Source organism: Apis mellifera, linkage group LG10 (assembly GCF_003254395.2).
Source record: "Apis mellifera strain DH4 linkage group LG10, Amel_HAv3.1, whole genome shotgun sequence".
Classification (NCBI taxonomy): domain Eukaryota; kingdom Metazoa; phylum Arthropoda; class Insecta; order Hymenoptera; family Apidae; genus Apis; species Apis mellifera.
This window is the reverse complement of record NC_037647.1, coordinates 930,150-949,025: the sequence shown is the minus strand read 5'-3', so window position 1 is coordinate 949,025 and position 18,876 is coordinate 930,150. Positions and strand designations below refer to the sequence as shown.

At 31.4% G+C, this 18,876-nt stretch overlaps 2 protein-coding genes across 5 annotated transcripts; one reads left to right on the top strand and one right to left on the bottom strand.

The window, feature by feature from the left end:
• The first annotated feature begins 2,090 nt into the window (after positions 1–2,090).
• LOC410244 lies at positions 2,091–4,302 on the top strand. The gene is made up of 3 exons (XM_393726.7): positions 2,091–2,265; positions 2,542–2,703; positions 2,779–4,302. The coding sequence occupies exons 1-3, from the start codon at positions 2,199–2,201 to the stop codon at positions 3,006–3,008; spliced, it is 459 nt and encodes a 152-aa protein (XP_393726.2). The 5' UTR covers positions 2,091–2,198; the 3' UTR covers positions 3,009–4,302.
• On the bottom strand, positions 3,425–7,830 carry LOC724498. 4 transcript variants are annotated; one of them, XR_407583.3, is made up of 6 exons: positions 7,400–7,830; positions 6,450–6,742; positions 5,420–5,980; positions 4,962–5,298; positions 4,583–4,883; positions 3,425–4,262 (listed from the first exon to the last, which is right to left on the bottom strand). XR_407583.3 is itself a non-coding variant. In XM_026443247.1 (5 exons), the coding sequence occupies exons 2-5, from the start codon at positions 6,654–6,656 to the stop codon at positions 4,759–4,761; spliced, it is 1,230 nt and encodes a 409-aa protein (XP_026299032.1). In that variant the 5' UTR covers positions 6,657–6,742; positions 7,400–7,830; the 3' UTR covers positions 3,425–4,758. The 4 variants fall into 4 exon arrangements, 3 of the variants coding, with proteins under 3 accessions (XP_026299032.1, XP_016769765.1, XP_006557859.1); XM_026443247.1 differs by having other exon boundaries at positions 3,425–4,883; XM_016914276.2 differs by lacking the exon at positions 3,425–4,262 and having other exon boundaries at positions 4,614–4,883; positions 7,396–7,830.
• Positions 7,831–18,876: the final 11,046 nt, after the last annotated feature.

Here is an 18,876-nt window from a genome sequence, read left to right as displayed (position 1 = left end):
CACGACTCGCCGAAGATGGACATTGGAAAAGGGTTACGTTTTACTCCAATAAGGACACAACGTTCGCCGTCATCGTCCATAAACGACGATGATGAAAGTGACTCTTTTTTTTTTCAACATCGAATAAATATCGTTACCAATTCAGGTTAATGTTTTAGAATTACTCGAGAGGAAAGATCGAAAGGTTACGACTGTAGAATGTATTTAAATGTTTCTTTATAGTGCTGTGGATATAATCGAAGGATATGGGTCGATCATTACGTATCTCTTATAATAAAATGACGATAATGCGAGACGAATATGGATGCATAATAATGTTGCGGTTAAAAATAACTAGAATGATTCATTGACGATTGTAATTTTTAGATAAAAATATAGAAAAATATACACGCGTGTATATCACCGTGATTGGTAATATTCTTTCGTATCGTTGAACGATTAATAAACTAATGAACGTTTTCTTCTCGTCAGGTAATGGGAGGGATGTTGTTTGGAAATATCAATTTTGCGAAATATCAATCAAGAAGATGACTTTTAACGCGACCACGTAATTGGAAGATCCATTCTTTCAGCAACGAGGATGAGAAAGATAGGCCAGGGTCGTTTGGAAGATTCGGTTTAATGACACACATCGCACCGGTTTCCTAGCAGAGTATCTTTGCGGTTCGGCCACGCCCAAACCCTTGCGAAGATTACACGAAATTACCTGATTTTTAGGTAAAAAAGGCAATCTCGAGGAGAGAGTGTTGTCGGCTGATTTTATAGCAGGAATAAAGATCGTTTTTCTTCTTTGGCCTGGCCTTGATAAAGAACACGAGCATTTTCTTATTCTCTTTTTTTTTTCGGAAACATCAACACCCGTGATGAAACATCGATCTATAAGGATCGACGGTCAGAAAATTATATCATACGCGTTAACTTGAATATTTCACTTTGGTTCTTATCGTTTAATTGAAACAGCATCGTGCTCGGTGGAAGAATCGAAATGGTTTCAGAATTAATTCCCACGCGAGCAATCGCGAAGACCTGTATCCTTTTAAAGTTAAAGAGACGGTGAATGTCGCAGGAACCTAAGGGACATCGGTGTATAAATCAACGTCTCGGTTAATAAGAGCGAGAGAGAAGGGAAGAGGTAGACAACGAAGAGACACAAACCGCAGACAGGAGAGCCGAGGCTCTCTCGGCTACTTATGCTAATGCCGGCAAATCAATTTATTTATATTTATTTATAGCATTCAAATGTTTTCCCAAGCTGTGTCTTGTTCCACTGGTCTTGGACCACCCGCAAAAGAGAATTGATTCTGTTGCGGATCACGAAATTTCGTATACTTTTATTTTACGGATGAGGTAAAAATCGATATAATTTAATCGTTCGACTATTTTTTAAAATTATGATAATGAAAAAAATGTATATTTGTTTAATAAAAATTTTAAAATATTTTAAAAAGATATAATATTAAAAATTTGAAAAATTTTAACTTCTTGAAAATTTTTTTCCGAAGATTTGACAAATTTTTGAAAATTTAAAAATTGTATCTGTAATAGATGAGAATAATCAATAACATTTGTCGAATCAAATCAAAAGATCGTGTTATTGTTCAAGTACACAATGTGCATTTCAATTAATTGATATATTAATCGTTATTTAACGATGCATTCTTTCATGCCTGACTTGCAATTATTAAATTAAGACTGTATTCATTGAATGTCTCACATATCGGGCGCGGTCTCGATTCGAGACTTGGTCACATGATTCGAAAGAAGACGAACTTGTACGAAATACTCAGTAGCGTATAAAATATGATGTCTTAACATTAATTTATTTTATTTTTCATTAATAGAATATTTATTATATTTCATGTGCAATATATGTTAATTATTTTGATCGGTCAAAATTTTTATGTATTTATATATATAATATATAATATAATTGAGCTAAATTTTTTTACATATAATTTTAATTTTTAATAAAATTTATACAATTTATGAATTTAAAATTTAGTAAATTTTTTATTTTTTATTTAAAATTAAATTATTAAACTTTTTTATTTCATATAAAATAGGAAAATTACTGTGACGCGACTACAATGAGTTTAGTGGCGTGGTCACTCGTAGGCGTGGGTAGTTCGAGTAATTAAAAGTTACGGTTTGTTGCAAGTGTTAAAGTTCTTATTAAGTGATCTCCAATTCCTGAAAGAATGGTCAAGGAAACAAATTTTTCTATTTTATTAGCAATATTATTCTTTTTTTGTTGCATTCAAGAAGGTAAATATTATTATTTAAAGTCGATTCTTTAGTTTTGTGATCTTAACCTCAAAATTGTCGTGAAACTTAAACACTGAAAATAATTTAATTTATTACACTATAAAAATAACAATTGTATAAAATATTCAAATATTATTTATAATATCTTATTATCATCAATTATAATAATATAATATATAATTTTATATATATATATTTTTTGGTAGAATATATATATAAAATAATAAAAATATAGAAATATTTTACTATATTAATTAATTCTATATATTTTTATAGGATTATCTATCAAATGCTGGGTATGCAGATCTGATTCAGATCCAAAATGTGCAGATCCATTTGATAATACTACTGTGCCTATAACTGATTGCAAACAAGAACCTGATTTAGAACATTTGCCAGGTGTGAGACCTACTATGTGTCGTAAAATTCGTCAAAAAGGTATGTTAATAATTTTATATAATAAGGTAAACTTTGAAATAATTTTTATAAGTTAAATTATATTTTTATTCTCAGTCAATGGTGTATGGAGATATTTTCGTAGTTGTGCTTACATGGGGGAACCAGGAATTGGTGGCGATGAAAGATTTTGCCTTATGAGAACAGGAACATATAATATATTTATGGAATATTGTACATGTAACAGTAAAGATGGCTGTAATACAGCCTCATATAATCATGGAAGCATATTTGTTTCTATTATAGTTTTAGCAATTTCGTTAAGACATGTACTTGTTCATACTTAATTTTTTTGACCAAAGATTACATATAGATCTAATTAGAGAATATATATTTGAACATATTTTTTTTTTATAACATAAACATTCACTTGTACTTACTAATGACATTCTTTTCGACAATAATACGATCTTCAGGGAAATAATATATATCATTTCAAACTAAATTGACATTAGAAAGAATTACTCAAAAATCATTTTATATAATCAAATAGCATTTTATAAGCATTTTGTGCCTTACGAGAGAGATAATAATGAACAAAATATTCTAAGGCAATTTTTAGATATTTTTTTATCTTTTCTCAGAGTATTGTAATATTTTATAGAAATATATTTTTATTAATATAATATACATTTTAATATAAAAATATACGTTTGTATTATACTTACATTTTAGATTTTCTTAGTACAAAAAATGAATATTATACTAATCAAATATATTGAATTTATATTAACATTTAGCATATATAGCAATATAAATAAGACTGTAAATTCCGTCCATTATTAAATCATTTAGTATTAGTATAAAACAATTGTGCTTTTGTATTTTTGTATCCATTTTCTGGAAACATGGTTAATTATTAAATGTCACAAAAATAAAATCATTGCCTGCATAATGCATCATTCCTTATACATTTTGTACATGTGTATGATAAAAGGAAATAAATAAAGATACATGGAAAATATTATGTATGAAAAAATAAAAATCATCCTTATATAACAGGTATATTAAAATATATTTCTGTTATACAGAAACATTATTATATTATACATACAGATTTTTTGGTGTGATTGTATATCGACTCTAACAATATTTGTTGAATTATATAATTAATTTTTGTTACAAAATACATGTACAATTAATTACAATAATATAAATAATTCTTAATAAACGTTACTTTAATATTTTTAATTATTTACGATATAATATAATGGTCAAAGAAAATTATAATTGAAAAGATGAGCAAATATATATTGTTATTATTATTAAAAGTAACATCGAGTATTATTATAATATAAAATACTTTATTTTACACATGACGAAAAAAATACTTTCCATTGATTTAATGATCTATCTTAAAAATGTTAATATAAAATTGAAGATCAATTTGTGGTAAATGTGGTAAATAGAACAAAAGCGCTTCGGTACATTTGCATTACATCGTAACTTACTTAACAGCTAAAAATTACTTGGTCGCGATCTGGCACAAAAATTTACTTTCTTCTTTCAGAGATAACTTCTAACTCGGACTCTCTAATAACCTGGAATTTTATTTCAGCCTAAGGATTCTAGTTTTATCTATTCAAAACTGGCAGATACTATAATTTATTGGACGGTTCTATTATTTTGATTCTTGGCAGAAATTTTTGCGATTTCTCTGCTTTGGAATCGAGGACGGTATAAAAGAATCAATACATTATGTATACATAAATGCGTATCATAAAATAAAACAGATAATGCATAATTGTTGTACAACTTGTCTTCCATTAGAAAATGTCACAAGAAGAAGAAGAAGCAGATAAAAATAATGGAAAACTAAGCAAAAATAAATTTCACGAGAGAAATAGCTTATGATATATACCTTTCGTATCCACAGATGTTTGCCTAAGTATTCTTTGGAACGGCACTATCGACCATGTGCTCAAATATTCATAATATTCGCACAGGTTGAAAGTAGGTTTATGGTCGAAGGAAAACTATGAGTAAAAGTCGAGCCAAGAATGCTCGATAAGTTTATTGATCTATTTTCTCTCATTCTCACTCGAATGATTGCCATTTCGTTACTTGTTGTCCTGATTTCGCTAAAGCCTGTTTCCACTGTTCGCCGTAAGTTCCTCCTACATCTGGTCCGATCACAAAATGACCAACAGTTGTTTTCTTTCCTAAAATGACAGAGTTCAAGAGTATAAGTAAACAATTCATAAAAATTTTTGTAATAAAACTTTATGAAGGTGGTTCACCTAATTTATTTTTAGAGACGAATTTAACAACGAAGCTAACATCCTTCAATGCTCCTTGATACGGATTATCCGCAATCACTCTAGCCATTTCCGGCGAAAATTTCATCGATACACATGGCGCAAAACGATCACTTTTCCAAAAATGAGTCACTCTACCGTCATCTACCACGGACATCTTAATATACATTTGTCCTTTCAAGGCTTCATGCTCGTGCATCGTTTGTAACGAGCATCTCAAACGATGCAGGGACAGTATCAGTTTTTCGCTACCCTCCTCTTTCTTATCGGCCTTTTCTTGGCACAGTGACAACTCGACTTGGCCTTTCTTATTCTCCTTCTGTAACAACAACGAAGATAACTAAAACTTATTAACTGTAGCCATATTGGATTACGTACTAACATTTATAACATCTAACAAATAACAATTTTATGATATTTTAAAATTTTTAATGATTTACTCTTTCTTCAGCTCCAGAAATACCACTAGCAATCGGTCGCAATGGTCTCCACATATCTCCTGTCGACACGTCGCTTGGATGTTTAGCTTTGGGCGGCTTCAAAGTGAAGTTTTTCGGATCCAAGGAAATCGTTGTGGCACCTACGGTTCGCCTCTTGTCAAACAATTTTCTTTCTGGAGCTGCTGTTTCCACGGATTTATCGGTTCCCTTGCCGAAAAATTGACTGAGTAATTTGTTCCTCGTTGGCTCCTGATTCTCCGTGGAAGCACCTTGGCCATCTTTTTTCTTGTTGCCCTTCTTAGGAGATTCTTTAATAGGCGACGTTTTTTCTTTTTCAGATTCCTTCTTTTCAGTCGCTATTAATGGTTTATCCTCGAGGATCGCGTATAAAGTCGCGACGATAAATCTGGAACCGCTTATCTCCTCTTCGATCACTTTCGTTTTACCAAATTTCTGTTTTATTTCTTTTCGCAAGTGAAACGTGAATTCCTCGTTCCATTGCGGCCACGACTCGTTTTTCGACGTTGTCTCGAACTTTTCCTTTCCTGGTATTAACTTCACCTGGAATAGAAACGATTTACTTTCCTTCCTGCACGAGTTTTTCTGTTAGGTATATATATTTGTGAAGCGAGCAATAATTAATCTAATAATAAAAAATGATATAATTCGTGAGAATTATTCGTACAAAGTTTATCAATATAATATTGATTCACAAATGATTTACGTGAAATGATTTTTATTTTTATCTATTATTTACGAATCATATAATCCATCCATTTTAAAATCAACAAATTCAAACATAAGAAACACCAAGTATATAAAAATAATCTCAACTTCCATTTGACCATTATAATTAATATATTTTAAATACATCGTAAAGAGATAAGGAAACTCAGATTCCCATAAAGTGGTATTGTCTTGTAAGGTTCGTGAGTCAATAAAGACGAAGTGGGCGCAGAACGCGATGATTCCTTCGAGTTACGTAACGCTAGATAACAATTCAGAGAGATTATTAGTATCTAGCCCATACCTTAACTACGTAGCTGTTGACACGGGTAAAGCCGAAATTCTGCGGCAAGTGACGAGCACCAAGTACTGTCACATGCAGAGCCTTCTCGTTGATCGAATGAACGATTTTAATGCCTACTTCCGGCTCCAGATTCACTGTACGATCCAATGGAGTGGACACGGTTTTGAAACCAGTATCTATAAAACTCTTGATCCTCGCTAACGCCATGATTGTTTTCAATTCGTAGATATTCCCGATCAATTCTTATCTACTTATCGATCTTGAGCAGTGATAAATTCATCGACTGGTATTCGCTGTAAACATAAAAAACGTCTCGTCTAAATTTCGTATAACCTCGTACACTATTTCTAGATGTACTATTAATACGTGCAAGCTATATGGTTTGCCTATTAAAAGATATATTTTCAGACTAAATATCCGATCCGCGTGAAAATCCCGTCCAAAATATTTCCTGCTCGTTATCCACTGTGTTTAATCGATAAATATAGTCAGCACAAATTTTTCCACTCGTTTCGCGACTGACACGAAATTCGCGTTAATAATCGAACTCGCGCCGGTGTTTACCGCGCTTCAGTGCAACGCTCTTTCGCGGCTATAGAGTGATAAGAACAACGGAAACGGTCGAGCTATGATCAACGTCAATGAGTAACGGTAAATTTCAAAGAGACTCTGCGATCGAGACTCTGCCTCTTGAACACAACGTTCATGCTCTGTTTTCTTAACGATCTTGATTATTCTTTATGAGCGAACAAATTTGACGATAATGGCAGGTGATTGTATCAGCTGTTTCCATCAACGGTGTATATAATCTTCTAGGATAAAGAAAAAATTCGCACAAATAGGTCTATCTAATGATCGAACTTTCTCCAGCCAAGGAAAATTGATCAAATTACCGGGCGTTGTCACCTGTTCGTTCCCAAGAAAAACCCGCTTAGAAACAGCGTACCTACCATAACCGCAATGATTTTGACCGGGTATGCGGCGTGGATCGAGAAAAAAATGGTCGACTGGTTGATTTTGATCTTCGTTGAAACACTCGATGGGAAATATTCACTAGTAATCGAGCCTATGGCAAATATCCACTATGAAACGTCTGATCACTGTTTCCATAACCACAAAGGTGAACGTAAACATACAGCGGGATAAAGATTGCGTGTCTTTCACTAGTTATACACGATGTCGCCATGCGGCTCGATCGCGATCTCCTCGAGTTTACTGCGCATCGCGCTTTAAGATGGAACGATGTAATCGAATATCGTAGAAATTTTTCGTCGAAACGTAGATGGACATGCGTTTGTTTAGAATCGAAAGATTTTTATGCGTAAAAACTGTCAGCTTGAAACTTCGAACAACGCGCTACCGTGGTATGCGGCCCGCGCTCTCGCGTGGGTTCGCTTTATAAGGGGGCAAACGGGCTGTGCAGGGACGAATATAGTAAAGGCGTTGTTTAAGGGGCACCGATGATGCGATGAGAGATTTGATTTCATGAAAATTGATTTAAATTATGAATGAAAGAGAAATTTTAAGATGATGATATAATATATTAAATATAAAAATTGGTAGAACGGATTTATAATTTTCATTATTGAATATGGTATATCATTATTTACAATGTAATTTACAATATAACATATTGTTATTAATTCCTTTATTTTTTTAAAATTATATATTGTGTTTAACATTATAATTCAAATTAGATTAATTTTTATTATAAATTTTATTATAAAAATATTTATAATATTATATATATTATACAATGTATAATGTAATTGATATAGCAGAAAAAAATGAATTTATTAATTAGTTACAAATATTTGTCATAGATATTTTTACATCAAAACAAAGTTTAATACTCATTTATATTTCAGACTTGGAATTATTTTTGATTAATTTTATAAGTATTAATGTTTTAGAAAAATTTGGAACAGGATAAGGTTTGTAAAAGTAAAGGTACGTTACTGTCGCAAAAACTGGCCAGTCGTTCTGAAGACACACACCACTTGTATACTTCATCGTACAATCTTTATAGACTCTAGTTGGTTCCTGACGCCTGTTGCGCACACAAGGTCGCGCATTCATGTGCATATAAATGTGTGTGATATGTTTCTGCACGTATATGAAATGTACGCGTAGTAAATACGACATAGTGAATGAGAATGTACAAATACAGTGACGTATTAATGTCAATCGTTGCCCAACATTTTCTAATATTTACAAATATAATTTTAAATGTAATTAATATTAAGTTAATGAAAGAAAATTTAAAAAGAATAAGGAAAAATGATTTTTTATTTATTTTTTTTATTATTATTTTTCTAAAATTTTTAGAATTTCAAATTAACAATAATTATAATAATTTAAATATTATTATAATTTATGAATATGTTTATAAATACATATATAATATGAATGTTTTATTAATTAAAAGGAAGTAATAAAAAAGAAACTTATGAATAATAAAAATGATTGAAATTAAATTGACGCGTAGTAGATCTAATTGTAATGTGTAACAATATCGCACAAACAACAGAATGGAATGCAGTATGGTGCATTGTGCTGCATAAAAAAACAAATCGCGGAAGAGGTATCTGAAGACGTATCAAATACAAACATACAATATATTTTTAAATTAATCTATTAACTTTATAATTAAATTTTTTAAACAATATAATAATGTATCTTCTAAATATACTTTTCTGCAAAAAGTAGTAAATTTAAAAAATTTATGTAAATTTTTATAATTTTTTTATTTTTCATAAATATAGATAATTTTTTCTTTCTTTTTTTTTTCATTAAAATTTTGATTAAATTACATTATGTTATATTTATTTACAAATGTCTAAGTTATTTCTTTTTTTTTAAATAATCAAGTTTAACTATTGAAAATAAAACCAATTTGCATCTTTAAAAATTCTAATATGCATCAATATGTCTATCAATACGCATTTAGAATGTTATTCTTCGTATAATAAACTATATTGATTGCACGTGATAACATGCAAGGATATATTTGACAGACACATTAACCTTCATTGTTGAATAATTTGTCATGTTTAGAATATTAGAAAAGTGTAACTATTCTTAAAAGAAAATGACATTTTTGTTTCAATAGTATAATCAAATATTAGATATACAAATAGCTAATTAACTGATAATTAAGAGGAATTTTAAGATTTATATTTTATAATTTTATGCCCGTGATTAATAAGAATATATTTAATAAGAATATAAATTTTTACTTTTAAATCTATTTATTAAAATTTAAATGAATATTTATTATTTTTTAAAATTTTAAATATTTATTTAAAATACAGAATTTCTGTAAAGTAAATAAAAAAAAATTAATTTTTCAATTTAAAAATAATCAGTGAAAAATAAAATTAATAATATTAATATTAATATTATTATTAATAATAATAATATTCTAGATTTCAACTTTGCCTTCGAATAGATTTCCGGTTCTAATGTTTTAAAATGTCCAAATGTTTCCTATATTCGTCGTTAGATGGCCGTACATACTTTCTAAACCCCTTCCAGCCCTAATAACGACCCTCCCTCCTATGAACAGCTGTTCTGCACCGCCATGGCGCACGCGACTTCGTGGCATCAAAAACGCTCTCGACGTTTTCGATTTTACCGGTTTGAAATAGTGTTTACGTGTCCCGCTTTATTGTATCACGCGTCGCATTTCCGGTCGTAGAACGGTTCTCGTGTAGAATGAGTGTGAAAAAAGAGTGTTCGTGTTTTGTGTCAAAGTGAGAATTTCAGGTTTTTACATTTGCGAGATCCACCGGTTCCACTGTCACTTCTGAGAGGTAAGTGATGTATTACTACTTGTTTTTTATATTGTTTTTATTTGCATATAAATGTACATATCATATGTATGATAGAGAATATTTATTCGTATATAAAGCAATATACATGATGACATTGGTTTTGCATATTGGTACGTTAGAAGTGGCGCTCATAAACGTATCCTCCATCAGAAATGATATAATTGCAATTAAATTTTCACGAAAATTATTCTCGTTAGATTCATTAAAATAATTACGCGATTTGTTGATTTTGAAATAGATTGATAAGGTAAATAAGTACAGGAAATATAACGACTCATTTTATAATTCGAAATTTTATTGTCGATTTTAACATATGTTTATTGCTGTGATCAGGTAAAATATCTTTTTAAAAACATTCATTGCGATGTGACAGTGACAAAGATCGATTGATTTATATAATACAGAATAATTAGAGCATCTTTCAAATTGTTTCGTATAAATGAAATAATTTTATTAAGACAATTGTCATGTAAAAAATATTAATCCTAGCTGGAATGCCTTCTACGAAATATTATCAGGAATTCTGCAATCCTGTCGACAGGTGGCAGCACATGACTATATATTTGAATTAATCCGCGGTTTTTAGAGAGTGAATTCAGGATTTCGATTTAACATTTATATAAAATTTAATATTTCCAAATTATTTTTTTATCATCGATTGTTATTAATATTATCTATTTACCAATTTATTTCTTCTTAGTTTTGCATGATAGTTTAAAAATTTCAAAAATATTATTTTCGTGATAAATTGAAAATCTCTTTTTTAAAATAATTTTCTTTTCAAACATTGTTCATAATTTATAATGTACATAATTCATAATGCATATTATGAAAATTCATATGAAATGTTTAAAGGAATACTTAAAATGTATTTTAAATATCAAATAACACAGATTTCACATTTATTGCAAAAAAAATATATATATATATATACAAATAATAAACGTAAAAAGTATATTATACTTTGAAGCAATGTTCAGTTTCTCATTTCAACTGAGAAATAACGGAAAGAATATTAAAAAGTCAGACTGATGAGGAAAAATATCAACAAGAAGTTCGAAAAAGAAGAAATGAAACGAGAACTGAAATCGTGGCGCATGATAACAATTTATGCAGCGTTACGACATCTCTTTATCCGTCTTCCTTCCCATTTTTATCCATGGAATGAAAGGAGACGTCGAAAAAGAAAAACTTTCCTTTATAATTCATGGTATAATTCATGGTTCTCTTTTCTTTTCTTACGTTGTATACTTCGTTCCTCATCCTTCAACCAATTTATTTATTCGTCTATTTATTTCTTCTTCTAATAACTTGAAGAACTTTAATCATAATTGTATCATTTCAGCTGTTTGCGTGTTCCCTCCGTTTCGCCCTTTGTAATTTAATGAATTTAATGCCCCATTTTCCAATCTTGTTGCAAACTACTACCAATCTTCTCGTTGGTCGAATATGAATTCTTTCCCACTATGTTCTTATGTTCGTTATTAAATGAATCCCTTTGTACAGGAATACAATTTAAAAATTTAACTATATGTTTTGAATTATGAAATTGCGCGAATTCAAGCTGAAATAGATTACAACTATCCAACAATTTTAAGCAGTTGATATATGTTTGTCACGGCTTAAGCAATTATTGATATTTATATTGTGAAATTATTACGCGATAAACACAGTTAATATTTAAACGATGTGATGTTGGATATATGGATTTTGCCTATCTAGTTAATTCATAAATTATAAAGAATTGAAAACGTAGACTTTTGACATATAAAAAGATCGGTTTAATAGAATATATAAATAATGTATAAAAAAGAGTTTTTAAAAATTTCTGTTTGAAATTATAAAAGAATTATTTAAGAGTCTATAATATGAAAATATATTTAATAAATTTTACTAAATTATAAAGTCGTGAAAAACTAGGAATTTTCGATTGTTTATAATTTATAGCAATATCATTCTAACATCTTCTTTCTTTCTAAATCTCAAAAAGAAACTCAAATGATTTGGTCCAATTTAAAAAAATTATTTCTTTTCAAAAAGAATATCTCTTTCTCTTATTGTTTATACTTTTCCATAGATTTTTCCATAGATAATTGAATTAACTTTTGCGTTGTATTACCTAATTACAGATAATTAGAAAATAAGAAATCTCATCGCGAAAACGATAAAGGAAACATTTTTCAACAATAATAATTAGATCAGTTACACAAAATTACAAAGATCAGTGGAATTGAATTTCTTTCACAGTTGTTATCGTTATAGCTACATTTTCAATTCCTCACAACTACTTACTCGGAGAAATGTTCGTACCGACGAACAATGCTCCCGAATATCACATCCAATTGAATATTCCACGGAACAAAATTCATCCCTCGAAATTCCATTCGGATAGAAGCCGCGTTAGAAGTCGCGACAACTTGTTCGCAAAAACTCCCTCTTGTCGCTACCCTCCACCCCCTCCCCCAAAATTATGCAGGAAATATGCGGCCACCGGGCGCACGTCATTTGCCCGCATTTATCGCGGACACGAGTTACTTGTTACTCGGGAGCGAAACGCTTGTTTCACCTCTCCTTTGAGCCGTGCACCACCCTTCAAGTGCATTAAGCGCCGGTGAAAAATGATTTCGTTACACGTGGGGGGCGTGTATTATTCAACTGCGCGGACGAAAAGTTATTAGCACCACCCTTGGATAGCGGAGGGAGGGGGAAGGGGGCTCGGCAAGTTAGCGAATTTCGCCCAGACGGGAACTTCCGTTCCCCGGAACTTCCGAAAATTCCCCGTCTGCAAATGTAATTCGCGGTTGGAAATTAAAAAACGTCCGGTTATTCCGAATCGCCGGCCCGCGAGAGAAACGTCTCTCGCTTTAATTAAGCCGGAGATTGGCTGATATTCTCGCGGAACGTTTTTCGACGAATTTTCCATTCAACAAGGGGGGATGCGTTTTTCCTGGCATTTGTATATATATATATATATATATATATGTGTAATATTGGATTTTAATTTTAATATGTGTATCCGCGAAATTCGAGTTAATTTCGATACGAGAAAAATTATTTTGTGGAATACGATTGATACTCTTAGGGGAGGGGATGTTATTACATATAGGGTGTACTAATTAAAACGAACCACTTGAATATAAATTTTGCATCTGGTCGTGATATTGACGAATATTTCAGAAATTGGATCGTCAATTACTCGGTAACGTAACGTTGTTGCGAATATTTTTCGATATATTGAGAGATAGTTTTCGAGAAGAGTTTTCAAGATGGTGAAAAAAAATATGTTTTGAGTTCTCTGGATATAAATGATTTTCGATATAAAAATATTTTTTCAATATTTATCTTCTTTAAAAATTTAATCAAAAAAAAAAAAAAAAGAATTATAAAATCAGTTATTGAGATATTCTTCTTTTTTAAAGATATTTTTTTTTATATTTTTCATTTAAATCTACTCGCGGATATAATGTTGGATTTTAAAACCTACATAAAATTACCGATCCATGCACTACGTGTAGTTTGGCATTCTCTGTATTTATTACACGCATAACATATTTAGTTTCTCTTTGAATCTGGCTGGCACAGCCCTTTAAGTGCATCGTTACTTATTCTCTTTTGTGTCGACCGACTTCCTGTTCATCGATGCATTTCCACTTTTCAACCATCCCGAAACGAAATGAATTACAAACTGTCTCATGATTTATCTCAAACTTCTTTCGATTGTCTCTCCCCGTTTCCCTTAACCAAAGTGTAACTTAATCGGTACAAGTTATTAAAATGTTTGCAAAACATCGAGCAAATCATTAAAACTTTCGATCCTGTGAAACGATTTTTGTTTCTTTTTTTTTTTTTCATGTTCACTTCATTAGAAGTTTTAAACATCGCTAATGAATGTCTCGATAAGAATCCGCTATATTTGTACATATTTTATCTGCATAAAAGTCGAAATAGATGGCGATTCAAAACTGGAACGAAGATGCAAATATATCATTGTAATATATGTCATTTGATTTCTCGTTCGTGGCGAATGTATGGGTTTCTAATTAAACGCGGGAAAAAGGATTCGCGGACGAGTTTCGCGCGAAAAATTTTTGTCGTTTAATTGCAAAAATCCGGTGAACCGGATATAAGCGTCGATACCCCTCGAACAAATCACCTCCCTCCGATAGTTTCGAATTTTTATTGGGGCCGGGTTATGGCTGGCAGATAGGATTGGCGTTGGCCAACGTTGATAGATGACAATTATCGCAAATAAACAATCGTTCGTAATGAAGGCGAGGACCGATGAAACGATCGGCGGCCTCTCATCAATCGTAGCCGCGAGTGCGCAGACAGAAATTTCATTTATCGAGAAAGTTTAAATCAAACCGCCATTACTCACGGTGCTGCAACTGTGACCGGCCGTTTCGATTCCACCAAAAGCCAATTGAAATTCGTTTCGTCACCGGGCTGGCCGTTTCTCTTTTCCATTTGCTCCCCCCTTTTCAGCGTCTGGATAACTATTATTTGAAAATTTTGAAACGGGCAAATTTCGTTTCGTCCGAAAATTCTGTATTCTCTGTTTTTTTTTTTTTTTTTTTAGATATCGTTTAAACATTTTTTAAAATGCGATTCCCTCGTAATATTCAAATAGTAAATTAAAATAATTAACGTTGGTTAATCATTTTTTCGATTTAAAAGTATTAAAAATCGTTGAGAAAGAACAAAGAAATTACGAACAAGGAAAAAATTAAATAAAAAAGTATTTAAAAAAAATTAATAATTTCTTTATTGCTTATATTAAAAGAAATATTATGAAGAAGTTTTAAAAATTAAAAATTTTTAATAAAAGAAAGAAACTATTGATATGTGATTTCCCAGTTATTGAAAAATTGAAGAGGAAATTGATTGAGGAAATTATGAATACTGGTTATTTTTTATAAAAGTCGCATAACTTTACTTAATTTTTGCTTATTTTCTTTTTTTCTCTTCCGTTTGTCTCTCTGTTTCCTCTTTAAAATTTAAAAAATTTTTACTCTATTCCTAATTAGTTTTTCAATTTTAGCTATTTCTTTCTTCTTTTATTTTATATTTCCTATCTTTTTCTTCTTTTCTTTCCTCTCTTTTTCATGGAAATACAAATTAAAGTCCTTAACATTTTTTTATATTTTGCTTTTAGCAGATACTGTATTATATTTTTATGATCGAATATTGTAATTTTAAGCACCGAATAAGCTTTTGTTATTTTATCTTTCTAAAACTTATAATTTTTTATAAATTCTTCAAAATGTGATCTCCATTTTATTTCTGTCATTCGTTTGTAATTTTAAAAAATAAAATCAAAATTTATGACCTATATATTTCAAAATACGGGATGAAACAATAATGATGAACGAAATGGACATTTCACAATTTATTCATCAATGTTTCATAAAGTAAAAAGGAAACAAACAGTAGAGCATATTGGATTAGAAATATTAGATAGAAAATATAATTGACTTTAAATTTTAAAAATCCTTGATACTTTTTTTTTTGTTCCTTAACATTAATGTATCTAAATTATTATAAATGCAATATGTATATTTGCTTTAATTCATCAAAAATTTATATGAAAATTTTTACTTTTAACGTATTAGCGTATATGTTAATTATTTCATAAGCTAGTGTTACACGCAATACGAGCTGTCATGTAGCGAAAAGCTTTTCTAACGTAATATGATATTCGTTTTTGTAATTCCTCTATGTTCGTGTTTCACCTACACTTTAATTAAAAAAGAAAAAATAACTAATAACTTCCGTAATATTCAAAACAACAAATTAAAAGAATTTACTAATTAACTGTTCCTTTTTGAGTCTTGAAAATCTTAAAAATCATTAATTAAAAATGTAGCAATCTAAAATTTTACGAATTAACTCGATAACAATTATATTTCATTTCGTATAGAGAATCAATCTTTAAATCAATGTATGGATATTTCCTTTCTTTAAAATAAATCAAATGATTTTCAATTCCAATTGCAATTACTTATCGATTATATATAACTTTGCAAATTTTATTACTGAATCACATTTAGTAGAAATTATTGAAATTAAAAGTTGAATGATTTTTGGATATTGATGAAAAAAATTATACGAGACAAAGTATCTGGGATTTCGATCGCTCAAAGACGTTTTATAGATGGGAATTGTGGAAAGAAACAAAATTGATTAGCAGAAATTATTCGTTCCAAAGAGAACGTTGATTGAGTCAGCAGTATCCTCTGGTTCTGCCAACGGGTCTGATTAAATTTCTCAGTTGGAAATGGATAACAAGATTTCGACGGAAGTGACCTGGATTGCCCGAAGGTAGCATAATACGTTTCTAAATACGATGTATTTATTGCTGATGTTGGTCCCACGCGATTGCTGTTTTTAACCGAGTCATCGGTATTTTCTTTTTCCATCAAATCTCATCATTCTATTTACTTAGAGAAACAACTATCCGACAACTTGTGAATGAAATTCAAACTTTTAATAAATTAAGATGAAATATAAATTTAATAACTTTCATGGATAATAATTAAAAGAAAAACAATAATTTCCTATTTTCTAAATTTCCTTTTTTTCTCGAGATATTTTATTTTTAAAATTTTATACTTTATTCAATTATTGTTTCAATTATTTATTAATAAAACGTGAGAAATAGAATTTTTATCCACCCAAAAATCCTAAAAAATTAACAGATTTAAATAACTAATCAAACGCGATAACTTTTAATTCTTTTAAATCCTCTCCTCTCGTGTAATAAAGATCCCATAAATACAGAGAAATACGTAACGTTCATATCACTTTCCACTGACTTTTATTAAATTCGCTTCTTCAAAAAAAGAATACTCGACCGAATACCAACCGATAAATCTAACATATAACTCTTAACTCTCTCGCCAGGAACAAATTTGAAAGGAGGGGAAGAGGGAGAGTGTTACAGCGCAATACCTTCTTTCCGTTTCGAAAATTATCAGCGCCATTTACAATATATTCTCGGTGACGTGCATTCACGGATATCTCCTCTGTTTTCTGTTCCATCGTCGTTGATTTATTCAATCGAGCGATTGTCGATATTTATCGTCTGTACTCGGTTTCCAACCCCCGCGGGAGGGAGAGGAGGAGGGGCAGGGGGAGGGAGGGGGGAGGGGGTGTTCACGAGACATTCGATGAGATAAATCATATTATCGTGGACAAGTAGCGTGGCCAGTACGTGGCAATCTGCGCCGATGCCAAAACGGGTGGCCCGCGTATGAACATGGAAATCATATTAGACTAAAACCACATTGCTTAATGGACGCCATCTGCCTTAATCCCATTATCCGGCCGCAATTCATCACGGCCTACCCTTTTCTCCTATCGATACTGTTTGCTTTAACAACTCTTCTTCCATGTTACTACCTATTGTCCCGCCCTTCCCGCCCTACCTGCAACCGGAAATGTCGATTGGAGAAAGGGGGGAGGGGGATATTTTACATTCACGCTCATCCTTGCAACGATCGAGAAATATTTTCGCACGTAAAAATTTTAATATTACCATTTATCCTTCGAAAGTTGAACAAGAGAAATATTTTCATTAAAAATAGAACGTGACGAAATCTTAATGCTAGGGTAATTTTGGTCGATCTTTGTGATGGCTGAGAAATATTTTCATTATAGAATATTGGAGTAAATTTTAATACTATAATCATTTTTATATCAATTTGTATGGAAAGATATTCGAGAGCGACGAAATTTCTTTTTTTTTTCTTATCTCGTTTGATTAGCTTAATCTACGATCTGCGATATCGGTTACAAATGATAAAATTGTTGTAGTCACAAGATTTTCTTTCTGGCAACAATTGTACGTCGACAAAATTGTTCGATTAAATGGAAAAAAAAAGGGACGATGGAAAAAGGAATTTCCACTCGGAAGAAACGGAACGCCACGTGACATTTATGAATTCTGTCAGGTGCCGTTGTACAAACGCCGCCCTTTCCTCGTCCATACTGTCACACTATCGAAACGCGAAACATCGCCCCGCGTCCACCCCCGGGGACGACAGGTCGATCGATTAAAACGGCCGATATACCGCCCGAAAGATTCGAATCCGAGTTTCAATCCATCCGATTCGATCGGATTGCGATTCTTTCTGCCAATAAAAGGGAAACACGATGAAACGATGGCCGTTCTGACGCACAGTTTCGGGTAACGCGAAATGGTTTTTAATATTCTCGAAACGACACGTGAACGTGTAAAGGAGTTCTCTCCTCTCTCTCTCGGTTGCGCTCGACAGAGCGGAATCGATATTATTCCCAATCGAGCTGGCGCTCCTAAAGTTTTTGAATTTTTCCCCAGAAATATATTTGCTGGATGTTAATTTATAGGGGAGAGCCCCCTTTGTTTGCGCGAAATCTTAAATCGAAGGGATTTCTTGTGTACACGTACGGGCGATGGTGTTTTTCCAAAGTGTGGAGGAGGGGGGGATAGGAAATCGATATTCCGCCCGAACGAATTGAATCGAAAGTTTCGCGCGGGACAAGAAACTCGATAAACGACAAATCCGTTACCCTTACTCCTTTGTCTCACCAACTTTCATTCTTTCTTCCCT